We start from the raw sequence: 19193 nt of genomic DNA, 5'->3' as shown, positions 1-19193 counted from the left end.
CTCTAATGGTGATATGTAATTTACTAACATAAATTCAGAACTTCTTAGAATGATCATGCCCAATGTCCAATCCATGCATGCGAGTTCACATCTTTGCCCCACAACGTCCCACAACACTCTCGCTGTGTATTGGGAACATCTCCCAATGATAGTACCAGAACCAATTGATGTGTATTCCATGCATGCATATCTTGACATAATTCCATGAAGAAGAAATGCAACTATACCCCTCCAATGATTTACAATAGTTTTTTTCCCCTCCATGCCAAAAAAAAAAAAGGAATGAGAATGAATCATATGGATATGGATATGAATTTGGTCATAAAAGACCATCCTATATGGTATTTAAGTTAGATGATGGAATACATTCTGCGTGTAGGTTTTTCTTCCATTCCCTTCAAACCAAACATAGCCTAATTGACTCAAAATACTTCTATTTTTTTTCCAAAAAAAACCAGCTAAAATAATAAGAATCATTTCATTTACACAAAAAAGGTTTCTTTAAATTATTGTTTTATTACATCGATATGGTTCTTTTTCTTCATCTTAAAATATAAAAATTATTCACTAATTTCTCTAATAAATAAAAAAAAAACAAATAAAACCTTAAGGTTATGTTTGGTTTGAAGGAAAAAAGTAGGGAAACCTATATTCCCTTCCTTTCCTACTTTTTCCTTCAAACCAGACACATCCTAAATTCACATCTATTAGAAATAAACCTTTTGCCACTTAAATATTGAATCCAACCGAAACTTTGTAAAGATCTATTAAAGCAATCAAAAGGAATTGAGTGTTATATTTAGAAATCTAATCGAATCATATATAATTCAAATAAATAAGAAAAGTGTAGTTTGGAAATTTAAAAACAACGGATTGAAAATTGACATTACTTTAACAGGGGTATTTATTGAAAAGTGAAAATTTTAAGAGATCTTTATCACAAATGAAATTTCAAGTTCGGGGGTAATTGTTAATAATTCTATAGTAATGGGGGCTTTAATTATTGTAAATGAAATTTAAAGGGGTAATTGTCACTATTCACTAAGGCCACAGTACTTTTTTTGGTATTCCAATAACGCTATAGTACAGGGTCTTATTAATTTAGCTACGAAGATACGTTATCCACAATTCTATTCTCGCTGAGTTCCGGTGGAAGCTGCGTCTCGTTTCTTGCTGTTTTTCCTCCGAAAATGGATGCAGTACTTTCCCGCGTTTATCCTGCTTTCTCGATTTCTATTTCTTACTCAAATATTTCTACCTGCGAGAATTCTCTATCCCAGCCTATAATACCGCCATTGATGGCCCGTACCTATATGCATCTTCTTCGAGCTACTAATTCTGTAGGTGGAAATAAGATTTATCCGAAGCATTTGAAGTTCGCGAAGAGAAATCGTGAGCCCCAGTCGCGAAATTCCCATCCCAGAAGAGGTAGGTTTCGTTTCTGCACCTCTTCGCAGCCACATTTTAGTCTTCACTACTGTCACACTTATTAGATGTCCTCTTTAACGTTTCGATGGAACTTTTGTGTTGTTCCTCGATTCGAAATTTACATGGTTCGTGATGTTAGTGGCTATGAACTTAGACAAAGTCGAATTCATAAGAGAAAAAAGACAAAGACGGTTGGATGGCTTCTAATTCTACCATATCAGTTCCTAATCCACTTCCAGAGTCCGGTTAGAATGATGGCCTCCATTTCTATCAGAGGACCCCCAAATGTGAAAGTTTCATTTAAATTAGAATCTGTATACTTTTTACATGCCAAAAGGACCCCTATTTTTGCTCTGAAGACGTTTATTTCTTCATTTTTCATTTTTTTGGGGTGGGGGGATGTTGGGCACTTACGAAAATTAACAAGAACATGATTCTCCTTGTCTCCTAAATGCTGCGGGATTTTCTTCCGCCACCATTTGGTGAATTCAACGTTTCAGCTCATAGAGACTGAATTTCAGGTTCTCTCAATCTACCGAGGAAAACTGACGCGCTGAACTTGGAGGTTTCACCTCACAGAGCAGGTAAACTTGTTCACTTCTTAAGTTGGTTTGCAATTAATCGGGTTTGTTCATTAGCGTACTTCATCATTCGTTGGTGTGAGACTTGAAGTGTTGTTAAGTATACTTTCTTCTGTTCAAAGTTCCAACGAATTTGTTTATTACTACTTATGAAATTGTACCCTGAATAAAATGATTATTTAACATATTTTTTTAACGTAACTATTTGTTTATTTTTTTTGTCTCCTTTTTCTGGGTGCAGTCTCTGCAGTGAGATTAATGCGGATAGAACTAGGAGGTGCTTTTGCTGACCTTTTGAATGAGAAAGGAAAGGGTTCTGGGAATAATGAGATGGGATATGTTGAAAGAACCCTTGGATTTCGCACTCGTGACTTGGATGATAGAGATCTTAGACTGGTAATATCCTCTTCATCCTCTCTCTCTCTCTCTCTCCCTCCCCCCTCACACACACACATACACACAAAGCACCCACACATGTACTCACCTGACATCTAAGAATGTATTGGATCTAATGATTTGCTAAATATATATAACATAGTTGTGCCAGAAAAATTGAGAAAAGGGTGCTTTTTTGTAGTTCCTTTTTACTCTTAGGACATCCATGGGGACTCATCAGCCTTATTGTTTGAAAGGGTTTGAGAGATTATATTCTAGGCTTCTATCCAATGTTAAATTCTTATCTTTGTGTCATAGGTGACTGACATTGTTGGAGGTACCATTCGCTGGAGGAGGTATCTGGATCATCTGATAATGTCACTGTGCCATGAAGAAAACATGTTTAGAGGCATGGAACCTCTTCTCTTGCAGGTGTTCTTTCGCTTATGGTTTAAGTTATTGTAGAGTAAGAAGAATCATATTTACAGTAAAGAGAAAAAGCATCACATTTAGAGGCACATGAATTGTCCATTTCCCTATCTTCATTTTAACTTAGATATTTTATCTCTTTGTCATATGCCGAACTTGTTCATTGATGGAATTGTTTTTCCTTTTTCTTTCTTTTTTTTGGAGGGGGTGGGTGTGTGGGTTTGACAAACATAATTATTACTTTACAAGAATGGCCTAGAAAATTCTTTGGATATGGGAAGTGTCTTTTGATAGTATTTCACTTATGTTAAGATGGTTTTCTTTATGTTTATAGATTCTACGAATTGGTTTCTACGAGATTGTCAAGCTAGAAATGCCACCATATGCAGTTGTAGATGAGGTATCTTTTGTTTTTCTTTTTGACAAGATAACTGAATGGTGTTTTTTTCTCTTTTAAAAATTTTTTATATTTAAAAAAAGGAAAAAATGTTGGGACTTGCTAACCAAGAAATACTTGTGAAGGTTTGACTGACCTAGTGTTTAATATTACTTAATTTCTATACTTCAGATGTAGCATAAATGGAAAATGGTCAGACTTTATATTTGTCTCCCATGCTGAAGATTCACAAACAGCATCCTAATTCTTACTGGAGATTTGCTTCACTAGAAACAAAACAATCAGATGATCATGACTATCTACTCTGTTACTTTCTTTTAGGATGGCCAAAGAGAAAGAGATGTTTCAGGATGGTTAGAATCATCTGAACTTGCATATTTTGGTGCAGGAGATCTCCAAGATGGAACCAATAAAATGATGGGCCAATCCTTTTGTATGCATTACATTTTCTATATCTTATGTAGTGACTTAGGTCAAAAAATCCTCTGATCAATTTTGGCCAAGTTATTTATACTTTTATAGTTTTATTTTTGGCACATGTCATAAATTTCCAGAATGTGAGGCTTGCGAAGGCTGCTCTTAGGCCTGGTGCGGGAAACTTGGTCAATGGGATTTTGCGGAAGTTGGTTTTACTTAAGGTTTGGCATTTCTTTTATAACATGCTCTCTTTGAGTCATTTATCACTTGTAAATTGTTTCATCAAGTGGTTAGCTTTCAGGCATCTTTTGCTTCAGGAAAAGAACTCCCTTCCTCTGCCCAAACTAGAAGGCAATGATCGCGCACAAGCACGTGCCCTTGCTATTCTTTATTCCCATCCAGTTGTAAGCTTATTATCATTACCGTTTTTTTCCTTTCTTTTGGTTGTTAAGCTGGATAGAATTATCATTCTCCCAGTCTTAACAAAAGCATGATTTTTGTTTGTTGGCTGATTTAAGCAACATTTTTCTTCCCAAATGTTGTCTTGGATAGAATTGTGAGAGCTTCATGTTCTATTATTCTGCAAATCAGTGTTCTACCACTGTTGTCAGACTCAGAAGGACTGGATGGTCAGACTATTAAAATAATATTTTGGTTGCCTGGGTCTTAGAAATGTTGTCTTGGTCAAACAAACCCCAAATGTATTTATTAATAGGTGTTGCAACCTCTAATATTTCTAAGTTCATGCTTTTTTGATGCAGCTTTAGCTTTAAAAGATAACCTGGAACCATTTCATATCTTTTATATTCTTTTTAAATTTTTTGCAATTTTTATCTGATCAAGTTGAAAGGTTGAACTGGATTATTGAACTATTTGACCTGTGACCCAATGATTAAAACATATGGATCTGAGTCTGACAACATTGGTTTCTACTTCTGTGCATTTAGTTCGGGTACATGGCTTGATAATTGCACTAGTTGGATATACCATCTGGTTCCATTGGTTGGTGATGTTGTGGATCAAGAATATGTATTAAGTAAGGGTAGCAATTAGTTAGTTAACATTGGAAATTTCACATTTAAAAGTTAAAACATCCCTGGATGGAAATTTGGTTGAGATTGGTCAACTCAAACCTGAGAAAAGCTGACAGAGCACTGGCACACAATTAGCCAGATTAAAGTTCACTACCCAATGCTGGTCTTGGCTATTTGGGCTGCTGGGAGTTTGGACTGAATGTGGACCTCTCCTCCAGCCTTTTAGTATGAAGTGTCTACTCTCAGACTCAAACCTGTGTTTTCATGATTGTCAGATAATCCTTGTTAAATTACATAATGTTAGGATATCTTTGTATATGCAAGATAGACAATCCTTGTTAAATTACAATTTTTTTTCTGGAAGCTGAAGGAGATGCCATCGTCTAACACCTTATTGTACATGGGTGACACTTTATGTGGCATTATATGCTTGAGTTAAATACGTCTACAGGAATTAGCAACAGTAACTTTTGCAATTAACACCTAAGCTGTTGAAGCACCACCACCATCAATAGAGCTTCTGGTCAGTCCTAACCCGAAACAGTAGGAAAAATCATTCTTCATTCTCAAAGCAGTACTGCATATAATCATTGTTTGTAGAGAATGCGTTATGATATCTACCTGACTTTTATTATCCATTTTTTTAGAAAGCATCTGACTTCTATTATCCTAAATAGTAAATATTGAATTGAATAAAAGGTTTGCAACTAAAAAAAATCTTAAATCTTTACAAACCTAGCAGGAACAAATCTTCAAGATCTTAATCTTATAAACAGTTTTTACTTCTTTTAGCAAATCTTCAAGATCTAATCAACATTTTATAGAGTCCAATTTTAAAAGGTTTTGATTGTAGATAATGTTTCAAATATCATTTGGGCCCATATGATCTGGAGAACTATTTCGAATGCTTTCAACCTGAGCTTGTTAGAATGGGCCTTAGATCCTATTTGATGCTTCTTTGGCTTTGGTTGTGAGTACTGGTTTTTAGGCCCTTGGGCTCATATGCATTATCTTCCCATTTTTTCCTCTCTATCAGTTTGTTACTTTTTAATGACATTTGTTTCATTACATGATTACACCCTTGTTCTTGAAATTGCAGTTTTAGTTGGGGCTTAATGCTCTATTAGGAGGAAAGTGAATTGGTTTTGCTTGTTAGTTGATGGTATGACAAGTCTGTGTATAAGCAATCTGCAATATAACTTTTAATATTTTATACATTTTTTCGATGTAGTGGATGGTAAGGCGGTGGACAAAGTATCTTGGCCAAGAAGCAGCTATAAGATTGATGATGTGGAATAACAGCAATCCCAGCTTTAGCCTCAGGTTGTTAATTAAATTTCTTTTCTTCAGTTGATGCTATCAAATGGCTAAGGGATGATGTGACTGATTTCTATACACCTCCTCTAATGCAATCTCAGGGCAAACAGACGGAAAGGATTTACAAGAGATGACCTCATGATGCGGCTTAAGACATTAAAGGTGCCTGCTACTATTTCCTATCTGGGTTTGCTGGGTGTACCTGTTGGCTGTTGCATATAGTTAAGCTGTAATATCAGAACTTGTAATTCCAAAGTTGGCATTAGAACTCTTTGGATATTTACTTGTTACTGGATTATGCGTCCATATGCATCATGTTACACTATGCACATGGCCTACCTATAGTAGAAAATAGAAATAAGGGAAAATAAGAGAAGAGAGTGAAAAAAGAAGCAGAAAGTTCTTGGAGAAGAAGGGAAAGAAGAAAGAAGAAGATGGGAGAAGAAGAAAGGGGTGCCAAAAGTGTATTGGCCGCCCCACTCATTAGTATTTATATTAAAAATATGAAGCTGTGTACAAGGACAATAATGTCCCCACTAAAGCAGCTATAACTAGAACCATTATAAACAATAAAGATAATGGGCAACAGCCTAGGCCCAACAATAGATAATAATAAAAAGCATAACAGGACATAAACTGTCAACATCTATGAATTAAGCTGGAGCACTGGAATGGAGGCTCGGTTCAGGCAGAGACAATGGCACTCTTACAAGGTTTGAAATTAGCAGTGCATCTGGAAGCTAGAGAATTGGAAGTAGAAGGGGACTCACTGTTATCCATTTTCTGGGATAAGCAAGTGAGTTCAGCACCATGGAAGTACAGATTTGCATTCAGGGAGATTGAACTACTGGCCAAGAAATTTAACTCTACATTTGGGTGGACCAAAAGGACAGAAAATGGACTGGCAGACACTCTAGAAAAACAGAGAGTTGATAGGCCTTCGCCTTTTCAGGCAAAACTGTAGCTGAATATGTAAAAATAGAGGATAGATGGTCTTTGTATTCTGGGGACTTTCTATACTGTATTACTCTGGAAAGTACTTGTAATCTGTTCTTAAATTAATAAAATTATCTTTCACTGATAAAGAAAAAGCTGGAGCACTGGAATGGGTGATTAGCAACAAATCATAAAAGTTGGAAAATCCTAGGATCTCTTATTGTTTATAAATCTTAAATTCCTTACTGTTTACATATTTTTCATTCTTTATAATTTATATTGTCATCTATATTTTACTTTATTTTTAAGCTGTACTGTTGGCTCTTCTCGCTGGAAGAGTGTGAAGTTAGCTTCTTATTATCATTTTGGGCTACTTTCCATCCAAGCGGTGGCTCATGACTTATCTAAACTGCTGGAGTGCTGCATATGGTTTTGTGATTCATGCTTGTAGCATTAATGGTGTAGATATAAGTTTCAAAATGCAGTAGTAAGAAATGATTTAGACACTAAATTTAACAGTGAATATGGCTTTAAATAGAACAGATTGGTGAAACAGGATTCATGTAGCTGACCCCATATAGTTGGGATAAGTTGTGGATGATGATGGTATTAGTTTCAAAATGCATACACACATTGTTCTTCTGTTCGAAGAAAGCAATATGAAAGAAAATTTTGATTTAGAAGGTAAAAAACATATAGAAATATAAAAAAGAATTTGAGCTAGTTGGCATTCTGTCTTTTTCTAATTTATAAATGATAGGCAATTCTTAAGGCTACGTTTGGTTTGAAGGAAAAGGTAGGGAAAGGTAAGGATACAAGATTTGTAAAGGTTTCCCTATCTTTCCCCTCCTTTCTCTACTTTTTCCTTCAAACCAAACATAGCCTAAGTGCATTCATCATCCAATTTTCTGTTTCTCTTTTTGCTTGAATTATTTGTCAGGTGTCCAGAACTTGGTTAATCAAGTGGTGAAGTTCTGTTGTATGATGGAAACAAGATATATGTCTTTTTACAGATATGATGCAATGCACAAACCAAGAGAATCTGGAAGTGGAATCTTCATTAGAAGAACTCAACAGAAATAGGAGTGTGACCATAGTCTTCTTGGACTAAAATAAAAATTATATATATATTATAATGAATAATAGCAGGATTTTCAATCAGGTGGGGGATAAACGCCTGCACTGGAGAAGATTGTAGGGAATATAGAAAGATGTTTGTTAGAATGGGAAGGTGTACAGGAATTCAAGGATATAAGTAAAAGGGAGCTCATGAATTAGTGGGAAAGGATTCTTTTTGTAGTTTTGATAAATGATTGAATAGTGAAGACAGTCATGGTACACATTATACTTTTGTATAGGTGTATAGGCCTATATGCTACTCTATTTTGTACAATTGTACCTATGGTGAGGGGCTCTTGCCCTCTTTTCAGTAATATAATCCATTATTTTACCTTTCAAAAAAATCATTAAATTGTGTGTTCTTTATTGATGACATAGTATTAATTAATGAAGCTACAGAGGAATAAAATGCAAAATTAGATTTATGGACAAATGCCTATGAAATGAGAGATTTTAGAATAAGCAGAATTGAAACGGAATATATGCAATCTAAGTTTACTAATAATAGGAAGGGAAATTGGGGTACACTTAGGATTTGAGACCAAAAGATTTCTCAATATGACCTCTTTCTTTACCTTGGTTTTAGTCTATAACAAAGGAGAGATTGATTAGGATGCTACCCATAAAATTAGAGCAGGATGGGCAAAATGGAGGGGTGTATCTGGAGTCCTGATAGGAGAATACTATTCAGGCTAAAAGGAAAATTTTGTAAAACAATTATAAGGCCAACAATGTTGTATAGAGTAGAGTGTTGGGAAGCCAAAAAACAACACATAAAAAAATGAATGTAGAAGAAATGCAAAATGTTGAAATGGATGTGTAGGAAAACTAGTAAGGATAGGATAAAAAATGAATTTATTTGAACGGACCTAGGAATAGCTCCAACAGGTAATAAAATGACAGTAAGTAGAGTAGACTGAAATATGATCAGTTCATATTTAGAGAAGACCATCTATAATATCAGGACCAGTGACATTGTGAGAAGTGATCTTTTACACGTTGAAGGGTCTAGAAGAGCTAGGAGCAGACCATAAAGGACACCAGTTGAAGTAGTGAGGAATGATTTGAGGGCCATGATTTAACAATGGATATGACACTGAATGGTGGAATAGTGGAAGAGGATTCATGTAGCTCACTCCAGTCCCCATATAGTTGGGATAAGGCTTAGTTGAGTTGAATATATGCAAATCATCAAAAGTATCTATCATAGGCTTAAATAATAAGAACATAATTGTCTAAAGTAACTTATGGAAATTGTATGTGTTGACCTGGGCCGTAGGAGGAAGGAGTTGGTGAGTTGCAAGTCATCTGCTTCAGTGTTGGCTACGTAGAAGATAAAATCTTCAAACAAGACTCACATCGTGGATGTTACCAAGGTTTTCTCACGTCTTAAGGAGGATTGGGGCAGGCCCAACCAATAAACTCAAAAAGGTTTACAATTAAAGGGGTTTCAAACCCAAATTGCAAAGACCGTATTTTCCTGTTAGGGATGGCCAGATGTTGAAGGTGTTGAAAAAGAAGCTGGATCTTTTGGTGAGCCTTTCATGGGAGGAGTCAATTAAATGTGAATGGATGAAGGGTGCTAGTCAGGAATTTAAGAAGATGGAGGGGGAGATGGTATCAATGGGGGAGAAGGTGAATCAAGGAGGCGTGGATATTAAGAAGCTTGTTGATAAAGAGATAGAAGTTGGAAGATCATTGGGTTTGTTTTTCTTGGGAGACGAGGCTTTTGTTAGAAGAGCTCTCGAGGAGTTTGAAAAGAGGAGGAAGGAAGAGAGTCTTTCGAATCCTGTTATTATCTGTTTGTGGTGCCAACTTGGCACCAGTGGTGGTTGTACTAAGCTTTTTCTTTTTCCTAATATATTTCTCTTTTTTACTTATAAAAAAAAGTTCTCTACCACCAGAATGTTCTCAAGTATTCCTATTTTAAGTACTTTAAGTTGTCTTGGTATATATTTCATAAAAATGCTATATTATTTATTTGTTGTCAAATATCAGGTTCCACATGAGCCATCTTTACATTTGGATGATTTTGTTCGTATCGGAACAGGGATGCAGGTATATATTCCATGTATTTTGTTCTACAGTCATTTGTTTGGATATGCATGCAATTTCCTTTTTAGGGATGCAAACAGATTGGATCGGATTCGGATTGGAGTATATCCGAATTGGATATAAACCTTATATCTGATTCAATTGGATCTCATATCATTTTGAATTCGAATCCGTTAAGGATGTCGGATATCCGAATCTGATCCAATCCAATTTAATTTCTTCAAAATTTAACAAATTATTAAAAGGGAAAAAAACATAACAGTCTACATAAAGAAAACAAAAAATACAAGCTTTTTTTCAACTATTATTCTCATATATATACATGTCTTTTTATAAAAAATTTACAAAAATGCAATATAAACATATTATAAATAAACAAATAAATAATATATCTGATCTGAAGGGGGGGGGGTATTGGAATCTGACCAAATAGGATCGAATCATGATCCCATCCATTTGCACTTCTATTCCTTTTCCTTTTCCAATTAATGCCAGTTGCTCAAGGCCAAGGCATAAGCAAAGTGCAACTGCAGAGAAAAATTTAACTTCAGTTCTTGCTGAGCTTACAAGGTTTATGAGGATTCATCATGGACTGATGGACAACTGTCAACAGTCTCTTTCTGGTCACCTATTATCTTGAATCCAACCTCAATATAAATAATAGTTACAGTACTTTTTGGGTTAAATTTTGATACAATTATTACTTGTGTATCACATATTTCTGAATGCCATTGTAAACAGATTGTGAAATGTTAGTCATCGTTGTTACTTGATGCTTGACTTTTTACGTGTCATTCAAGTATTCTTTGTTATCCTGAATGTCTTACATGTCATGCTTTTCAGATTGTCATACAAGCTGGATTACTCAAAGAAGGTCTGTGTTCCGTTCAGGATGAGAGTGCAGGTCAGTTTTTTTTTTTGGAGAAAAGGTAAAGTAATTCTATTAAAAGATCAAATAGAGTACAACAGATCCCCAACCAGGGAATTGCTCCCACTACACTACATTGCAATTCAAATAAGCTCCTAGACCTCAACAGAGCCCCTAGGCCAGAAGTCTGAAGCCCCTTTGCAACTAAAACCCAAGAGATCAGCTTTCCATACGAAAAGGAAATTAAAACATCCAAATCTTTGGAAACATTCTGAAACAACCATCTATTCCTTTCTGCCCATATGTACTTATTAGGGGTGTCAATTGGACTGGATTTGGTCCAATCCAGTCTAGTCCAATGTGAGTCCATTATAAATGAACCAGGTCTAATCCTCAATCCAATGAATATTTTAGACCATTTTGGACCGGTCCAATTCAATGTCTGGACCGTCCAATCTGTTCAAATTCGTTTTGATTTAGATTGGTTTCAACCCAAGCCCAGTCCATTAACACCTATATTCTTATCTTATATCAATGGACCAGATATTGGCTTAATCCAATCCAATCCATTATAAATTTATTACGGATGGACCGGGTCCAATCCAATCCAATAAATATTTTGGACCGGATTGGTCCAATCCAATGTCTTGTTGGTCCATCCAATCTGTCCAAATTCATTTTGGACTGGACGGGATCCAATCCAAAACCGGTCCATTGACACCCTTAGTACTTATAACTGCGGCCGGGATAGAGTGTGGAGGTCAATTCTATTCACCTGACATCAGTGAGGGCATGGTTTAGAATAGGGTGTGGAGGCTTTATCCAATGCTGGGGCCTATGCTGAACTACATATTTACTAATATATGTATAATCTATGACAAATAGAAAGGCACCTTTCAATAAAAAACATATGTATGGATAATCTATGAATTGCATAACATTATAATTGTAGGAAATAACGTCCATGGTTGGAACTCAAGCTTGAATTAAAAAAGGAAGATACAAAGCATCAATCAATGACAACAATCTTAAAACTTCCAACATCTTAATCCCAACACTTTCTTTTTTGGATATCTTAGCATTATGGAAGAAATCCTAATTCAATCAGAACAATTTTTTTACCAGATGCAAGTATTTTGAAGCCTTGCTAGTTTGGTAATATATGCACGTGGGGTAGGAAAATATGATTGTAGTTGACCACTAAAACTACGGCAAATTTCTAAAAGATCATAGAGAGTTTCTCAAGATTCCTATAGACAGCGGTTATCATGTAGAAGAAATTATCAAGGCGTTAGGCACAAATGGCATGTTGGGTTATGTGTTGTCTTCTTTTCTTTTTCAGTCAAAAAGTTAGAGAACAGAGATATTTTCCCTATCATTAAACTTCCATCATGTTGCATCTTCTTAGTTGTAGCATTTTGTATTAAATTAATATATCAAGATTTGACTACAGGTTTGGTGGTTTCTCTTCTGGATCCACATCCTGGAGAAACCATCATTGACTGTTGTGCTGCACCTGGAGGCAAGACCCTTTTCATGGCATCACTGTTGAGTCGAAAAGGTAACAGTTGAAGTTTAACTATAGTGCTTGCTTTGTTGTTCTGAAACAGGGAAGAGTAATTCTTCTTAAAAGATATTATCTATTACCTACCAGTGGTCTTTCTGCCATCAATCTAGACTGTTCAGTTGATGAGCCATAGCTTCAATAGTTGCACTAACCAGACGATCTATCATTCCAAACAATCTCTGTGTATCTCTGAGTGTGCATGTGTTTGTCTGTCTGTGGACTTTTTTTTTAATTGGTAAAAATGAAAATTTCATTAAAATAATAGAAGAATACGAGCTGTTGGTGACAAGGCATCACGCATACAACAAATAAAAGAAATTCCAGAATCAATATAAATTTTCCATATTACACATTTGAAATCCCAAAACTTCCCCTATGTTTTTCCCCAGGTCCTCCTTGTCCAAGCTATATGATTTATCATAAAAGTTCTTCATTCCTCTCCTTCCAAATATTCCAACAGATTGCAAAAGGAGTGCAGCTCCAAATCACCTTCGTCTTCTTGCTACCTCTTATCTTTGGCCATGAAGAAACAATTTCTGAAGCTGAGTTTGGATGAAAATTAGATACCCGAAACATAGTGGTAAACAATCTCCATATCAGCAATTTTGCAACTGAAAAACAAACATCTGACATTCACCTTCTGCTCTTTGCATAAACAGCACCTGTTAGCCATACTGAAGCCTCTTGATTTCAAATGATCCACAGTCAAGATGCTGTCCATAGCCACCAGCCATGTGAAAGCTTCAACCCTTGGGGGTACCGGGTTTCCCCACACACCTTCTAAACAAGATGAATCTGAACCCTTGCCATATAGTCCATTAGTTGTTTATAACTTATAAATTATGATTATCTAGAAGAAACCACTAACTGAATGGTGAGAATCATCTGCACTTGCAGTTATAATCCAAGGGTTGCCATCAATTAGATGGGCTGGAGCAATGACATGTGTCTAGATTTCCGGAGTTTCTTGTTTGCAGCCATCTAGTATGAATTAGCTGCTCACTTTAGTTTGTTATCATGGCCTGAATTCTTGGATAGGCTCTCATTTAGATGGGGTGGATCAGCATCATATTTCCAAGACTTTGTCTAACTTGTCCTTTTTGCAGATATCCAATATGTTTTAATTGTTCAATGTAATTTATTGTTATGGTCTGAATGTTTCGACTTCACAGAACATTGTTTAGACTAAGCTGTCATTCTCTTGTTAAATTTTAGCATGCTAGCTCCTTCGTGGGTTGCAATGGATGAGCAAGGTTTTGACCCTTTTCTGTTCCATACATGTCATAGGTTGTGTAACAGATATTTATTGCCTGTCAATTTCTGTTATTTCCTTGCTAAAAGATGAATGACCTAATATTTTCCAACCTGATCCTTTAGGCTTCCTGTTTATTTGTGCCTCAAGGATTTTGGGCTTTTGGAACTATATGAATTGTTTATATTCTGTTTTTGATAAAATTTAAAATAAAATGCTCTGTTTCTTGTTGAGTTGCGGGTGATAAGTTTTGATTAATATGTTTTTGAGTTGCAGGTATGGTATCTGCAATTGATGTTAACAATGGCCGACTAAGAATTCTCAAGGAGACTGCCAAATTGCAAGGAGTAGATGATGTGATCACCTTCATCCATGCTGATCTTCGCATATTTTCTGTAAGTAAATTGCATAATAGGAAAAATATATTCCTCTGGGAACAATTTATGCTTTCTTATTCATCAAAAAATTTATGCTTTCTTATTTGATTTATTTTCTTTCCAGGAAAAGAATCCAGTGAAGTCTGATAAGGTTTTGTTGGATGCTCCCTGTTCTGGACTTGGTGTTCTTTCTAAGGTTTTTCTTCCATATGACTATGTTGAAATTTAAACTTCATTTTTATTTCGGCTACTACAATGTGGAGGACGCATGTGTTTTCTTATCCTATCATTTAAACTAAATTACTTTAACTATTTTTTTTTTAAATTTCATTCTCTAGAAAACTGTTAGAGCATCTCACTAAATACTTCTGTTCTCTTTAACTTTGTTTTGAAGAGGCCGGACTTGCGTTGGAATAAGAAACTAGAGGATATGGAACAACTGAAAAATTTACAGGGCGAGCTCCTCAATGCTGCTGCCTTGTGAGAGTCCATTCATGAATCCTCCTGTAATCCTGTTCATTTCCCCCCTTTCCTCTCATGGTGCCTTTTTGAGTGTCTGTCATTTCATTATTTGTGGTCTATACTTCTATGATATACCAAAATGGTTATTATAGGTAAAGCCTTAATATATTTGTAGTGGGTTTTACCTCCATAGTGGGTTGTCTTGTACAGTTTCTCTTTGTACAAAGGACCTTGATCAGTGATTAATACAATATGCTATACTTTGCCTTTTTCAAAAAAAAAAAAATTTACCTTCATTGTATGCATGCCTGCTGGTATTTAATTTCTAGAAATGAACTTATGCTCTTCATATGTTTTATCCATTTCATCAAGAATTTTAAGTATTTCTCTATTCCAGGTTGGTGAAGCCCGGGGGTGTACTGGTGTACAGTACTTGTTCCATTGATCCTGAGGAGAATGAGAAGAGAGTAGCAGCATTTCTTCTTAGTCATCCAGTAAGAACTTTTAAATATAAATCAACTAGTGTCTAATTTCCTGATTCCATCCCTTTTTCAACTTCTGAAAAGTGCAACTAAAGCATGAAAGTGACATTTTTTATGGAAAAATTTTAACTGATTCCTTGATTGTCTTTGAGTTTCATGCAAGCAAAATATGCACATGAACACAAGAATTATCCAAACTAATGAAAAATATCAGTGTCCAGATTAGACCTGTTCATGGGCCAGGCCGGGCTTTTGCTCTTCATCAACAGAATTTTTTCAGGCCCGAGCTTGAGCCCGAAACCCGATCTGACAACTTGTGTAGACTACAGACTACAAAGTAACAGAGGCTGAAATGCATGACTTGTACAAAGTTGAGAAATGCAGGACTCACTGCCGGAGGGACGACTGAGTTCACTGGTGGTGCGGCTGGCACTGGTGCCTGAGTTCGCTGGTTCCTGAGAATGTGTGACAGTGCGAGTGAGAATAAGGACCTAGAGAGAGAGAGACGACCGGTGTCTGAGCTCGCCTCTGAGACTGAGAACGGTGGCTGCCTGTCTGGGTTCGTGTCGGTTCTTGAGAGTGAGAGTGAGGAGGGAATATAGAAGATGAAAAGAGGGAATGGGAAAGGGTTAGTCGGCTAGGAGTTTAGGGTTTAGAAGAAATTACAAAATTCCGGGTTGGGCCAGGCTCGGGCCAGGTTTTTTGTGACAAATTCCAAGCCCGACCCGAAAAATAGTTGGGCTGGGCTTTTAGACCTAAGGTCAAGCCCACGGGCTAAAATCCATGTGCAAGCCCGTCCGAGGGTTGGGCTGGGCCGGGTAGCTGCCGGCTTGTCGGGCTACCCGGCCCATGAACAGGTCTAGTCCAGATTAGTGTTTATCATTTTGTTCTACAGACGTACTTTTTCATTGATATAGATCATTCAAATATCTGCCTCTTGCATTGTGTCCTCTAGGAATAGCATGTCAATTGGAAGTTGGAATACTGTTATAATAGTAAATTTTGGTTTCTTGTTACATTTAACCATCCAACATGATCCAATGAAATTATTTTTCCATGGTTCAATACATGGTTGATAATTCCAAATGCAAAATCTAAAGGACGGAGACTTAAGAAAAAATAGATTTTTGGCAGTGCTACATCATAGGATTACTTGTCAATTTATTGTATTTGTCATTTCCTTTTTTTGCAGGATTTCCGCATAGAGCCTGCTGATGGATATGTTCCTCCAGACTTCATAACAGAGAGTGGCTTCTATTTCTCCAACCCATTGAAACATTCTCTTGATGGGTCCTTTGCTGCTCGTTTGGTCCGATCCTAGAATAACATGTCACTCAGCAACCCTGGTTAAATTCTAATATGGAAGTTAGCTTAGTTGTTTTCGGCGAATAGGAATTCATGTCTTTTATGGTCATCAGAAAGAAATCCTCTTCTGAGTCTAGCATCTTATCAGAAGCCCTGATTTTTGCAAGAAGTGCCCAGTTCAGCCAGCACAACAAAATGGTAATAATCTTGGTTAAATTTTTGAGAAGTTTATTCTGTGCAATTGAGATACAGGTGGATCAATGAGCAGTTTGGAAAGTTAAAAGGAAGTCACTAACAATAGCAAAAAGGGAGAAAGATATTGGAGAGTGAAAAAGGAAAGGTGGGCTGGAGATAGATGTGGAGGAGAAAATACCTAGACTAAGGGTATAATTTGTCTATAATCACTCTAAAATCTCAATATTGCATGGAGTTCTATCCCTGGAAATGAAAGAAATTCCTCTGAGAGAAACTAATAGTTTACATAGATTCCTAGGTGATAAGGATTCATTTGTGGTGAGGAACTGATGTTGAGAATGGGAAAATATTGTCATCAAAGTGAGTCATTTAATCTTGGTTTTTTCAAGGGGTTTATGTGATCTGAGATGCTATCAAGTATGGCACATGAGCAGAACAGATTAAGATCTGATTATAGTTTGTATGAAATGAGAATTTACTCATTCCAAAATGTTTTTATCCATTGGAACACAGACCTGGTTTATTATTTCTGATTTTTGAAATTTGTCAACAGAAAATTGTATTTTGTCAAATCAAGGGATGCAAAGATTGGGGAAGATGGAAATGAGGCAGACAAATAAATAAATTAGAGACCTGATTAGAAGTAAAGTAAAAAGCAACTAGCATGATGAGAAGAGCAAAATTTCTGCATTCTTCTGAGAGCAGGGTTTTGAAACTGAGTGAGAGAAATAGAAAATATAGAAATAAAACCTCTACTTTCTAAGAGAGTTTTTCAGCACCTTATCAAGGCATGTGTTTTCTACACCTTCTTGTTTAGCTTCTCTGCACAAACAGGCAGAGGATGTTTTATGCAGCCACTCGGGGACCAAGGCCAAATATGCAGTGGGCCCTGTCATGCTATCTACCTTTCCTTCAAGAGGAAGTTACTTGTTGGTCAAAATTCTTTTTAGGTATATTACTGCATTCTCTCTCTCTCTCTCTCTCTCTCTCTCTCTCTCTCTCTCTCTCTCTCTCGTTTGTGTGTGTGTGTACCGGTTGAAAGTGTTCATTATGACTTACCACCTATATGCTTCCACTTGTAGTCTATGGTTGTTGGCTTTATAGTTTCTAGTTTCATTTTCTGTATGAAAGGTAAAGCATTAGATTATGGAGTCGAACTAGAATGGAGGTTGAAAATGCTCAGTGTAATATATGTATATTATATTATATATACAATATATTACTTAGCATATTCATGACCCATCCTTCCGGAAAACTTTTGCAGGTCCTCTTAACTGGAACTCAAGACCCAACCATGAAGCTGTGGCTATGATGATTTTATGACCAGGTGCATCTTTGCTCAAGCACGCAATCATAAAACAGGCTATTATCTAATGTTGGCCTTGGCTATCTGGGGTCTTGGGAGGGGCAGACTGGGTAAAAATCCTTGGCATTTTTTTTCTTGGCAAAGTAGCTTCTCTCACCCTCAAAGCTGTGTTCTTGTATAGCCACTCAGGCATGCAGTCATCTAATTATCAAATTCCAAAACTATTTCCCATCCATAGAGTGAAACAATGAGAGGGTCTAGAAGCAGTGTACTTCAACAGGGAGGATGGAGTCACTATCAATCCAAGCAGTGGGAAAAATCTTTAGAATCTTCAGGTTCTAACAAGGTTTTTAAAACCGACCCAGACAACGAACCGGTCAGGGGTCCGGTTCCCGGGTCGAACTGTCTGATCATTCGAACCGAACGGATGACCTGTTCTAACAAAAAATTAAAAAAAAAGCGGTCAAAGACGTTGAACGGTTCAACCGCCCGGGTCAGTGGTTTGCTGACCAAATCAACATTTTTTGGCTAAAATCTGGTTTTGGGGAAAGCCGGAACCGGTCACCTGACCGGTTCCCAGTTTTTCTGGTCTGACTGTCTGATCCGGTTCGGTTTTGAAAACCATGGGTTCTAACCTCGAGTTGCCATACAAAAAATATTATTATGTCAGTCATTCTCTTAATCTGGGAATTCCCTTCCAAGTTGAAACCATGTGACTTAAGGGAGTTTTCCTAAAGCATTTTGTATGGATCCCGTTACCTCAATCTGCTACCTGGACGAAACTGTGGCATTCATTCAATAATTTATCTCTGATTTACCATCTTGGAGGAAACATTGAAGTAATAAGCCAATCTTAGTCTTGCCCCGTTGCACCCTCTATTGAAGTTGTTGGAAAGTGTAAATACCAGTGCCAAAAATTATGATGTCTGAAGATTTGTGGCTCTCCACTTCTGAATAATTGTGAATCAGCTCCTGAGGTCGGTATCAACCAATAGACCAAATCCATATAATCAAGGGAAAAAGCAAAAACTTGGTACTTGGGGGGTTTGAGTAGAGAAAGTGGAATTCAAAAGTCAAAAGCCAACTTTAATTTGGAGTTGATTCTAGTGAAATGGAGCAGAATAGTCCTATCGCTTTTATTTTGATTTTAATTTTAAATTTTTTTATATGAAGAGAGTAGTCTAATATCCCCTGGCAAGTTCTTTGAGGCTGAAGTAAGGTCTTAACCTAATGAGGTCTTCAGTATTCTCAGATATAGTTATATCTACTTGTCCATTTGCTAATAATCAAT

At 36.5% G+C, this 19193-nt stretch overlaps 1 protein-coding gene across 6 annotated transcripts; it reads left to right on the top strand.

Annotated features, from left to right (window-relative positions):
• Positions 1-1115: 1115 nt before the first annotated feature.
• On the top strand, positions 1116-18137 carry LOC148878519 (NOL1/NOP2/sun family protein / antitermination NusB domain-containing protein). 6 transcript variants are annotated; one of them, XM_088955894.1, is made up of 19 exons: positions 1116-1428; positions 1950-2012; positions 2251-2405; positions 2703-2816; positions 3148-3213; positions 3765-3848; positions 3945-4031; positions 5893-5984; positions 6080-6140; positions 10032-10091; positions 10932-10992; positions 12410-12517; positions 14052-14170; positions 14277-14348; positions 14547-14632; positions 15012-15108; positions 16289-16599; positions 17150-17546; positions 17861-18137. In XM_088955894.1, the coding sequence occupies exons 1-17, from the start codon at positions 1191-1193 to the stop codon at positions 16415-16417; spliced, it is 1692 nt and encodes a 563-aa protein (XP_088812020.1). In that variant the 5' UTR covers positions 1116-1190; the 3' UTR covers positions 16418-16599; positions 17150-17546; positions 17861-18137. The 6 variants fall into 6 exon arrangements, with proteins under 6 accessions (XP_088812020.1, XP_088812021.1, XP_088812017.1 ...); XM_088955895.1 differs by lacking the exon at positions 17150-17546; XM_088955891.1 differs by having other exon boundaries at positions 16289-17546.
• Positions 18138-19193: the final 1056 nt, after the last annotated feature.

Source organism: Nelumbo lutea, chromosome 1 (genome assembly GCF_056320005.1).
Source record: "Nelumbo lutea isolate HS-2025 chromosome 1, American lotus-T2T, whole genome shotgun sequence".
NCBI classification, from domain to species: Eukaryota; Viridiplantae; Streptophyta; class Magnoliopsida; order Proteales; family Nelumbonaceae; genus Nelumbo; species Nelumbo lutea.
The sequence above is the reverse complement of the archived record's forward strand: the minus strand, read 5'-3'. Positions and strand labels throughout refer to the sequence as shown.

Excerpts from the sequence above, each read along its gene's own strand:
- LOC148878519 (XM_088955895.1), top strand. The coding sequence starts at position 1,191 with ATGGATGCAGTACTTTCCCGCGTTTATCCTGCTTTCTCGATTTCTATT. Across the intron at positions 14,349-14,546 it reads GACTTGGTGTTCTTTCTAAG|AGGCCGGACTTGCGTTGGAA; the intron begins GTTTTTCTTCCA and ends TTTGTTTTGAAG. Across the intron at positions 15,109-16,288 it reads CATTTCTTCTTAGTCATCCA|GATTTCCGCATAGAGCCTGC; the intron begins GTAAGAACTTTT and ends CTTTTTTTGCAG.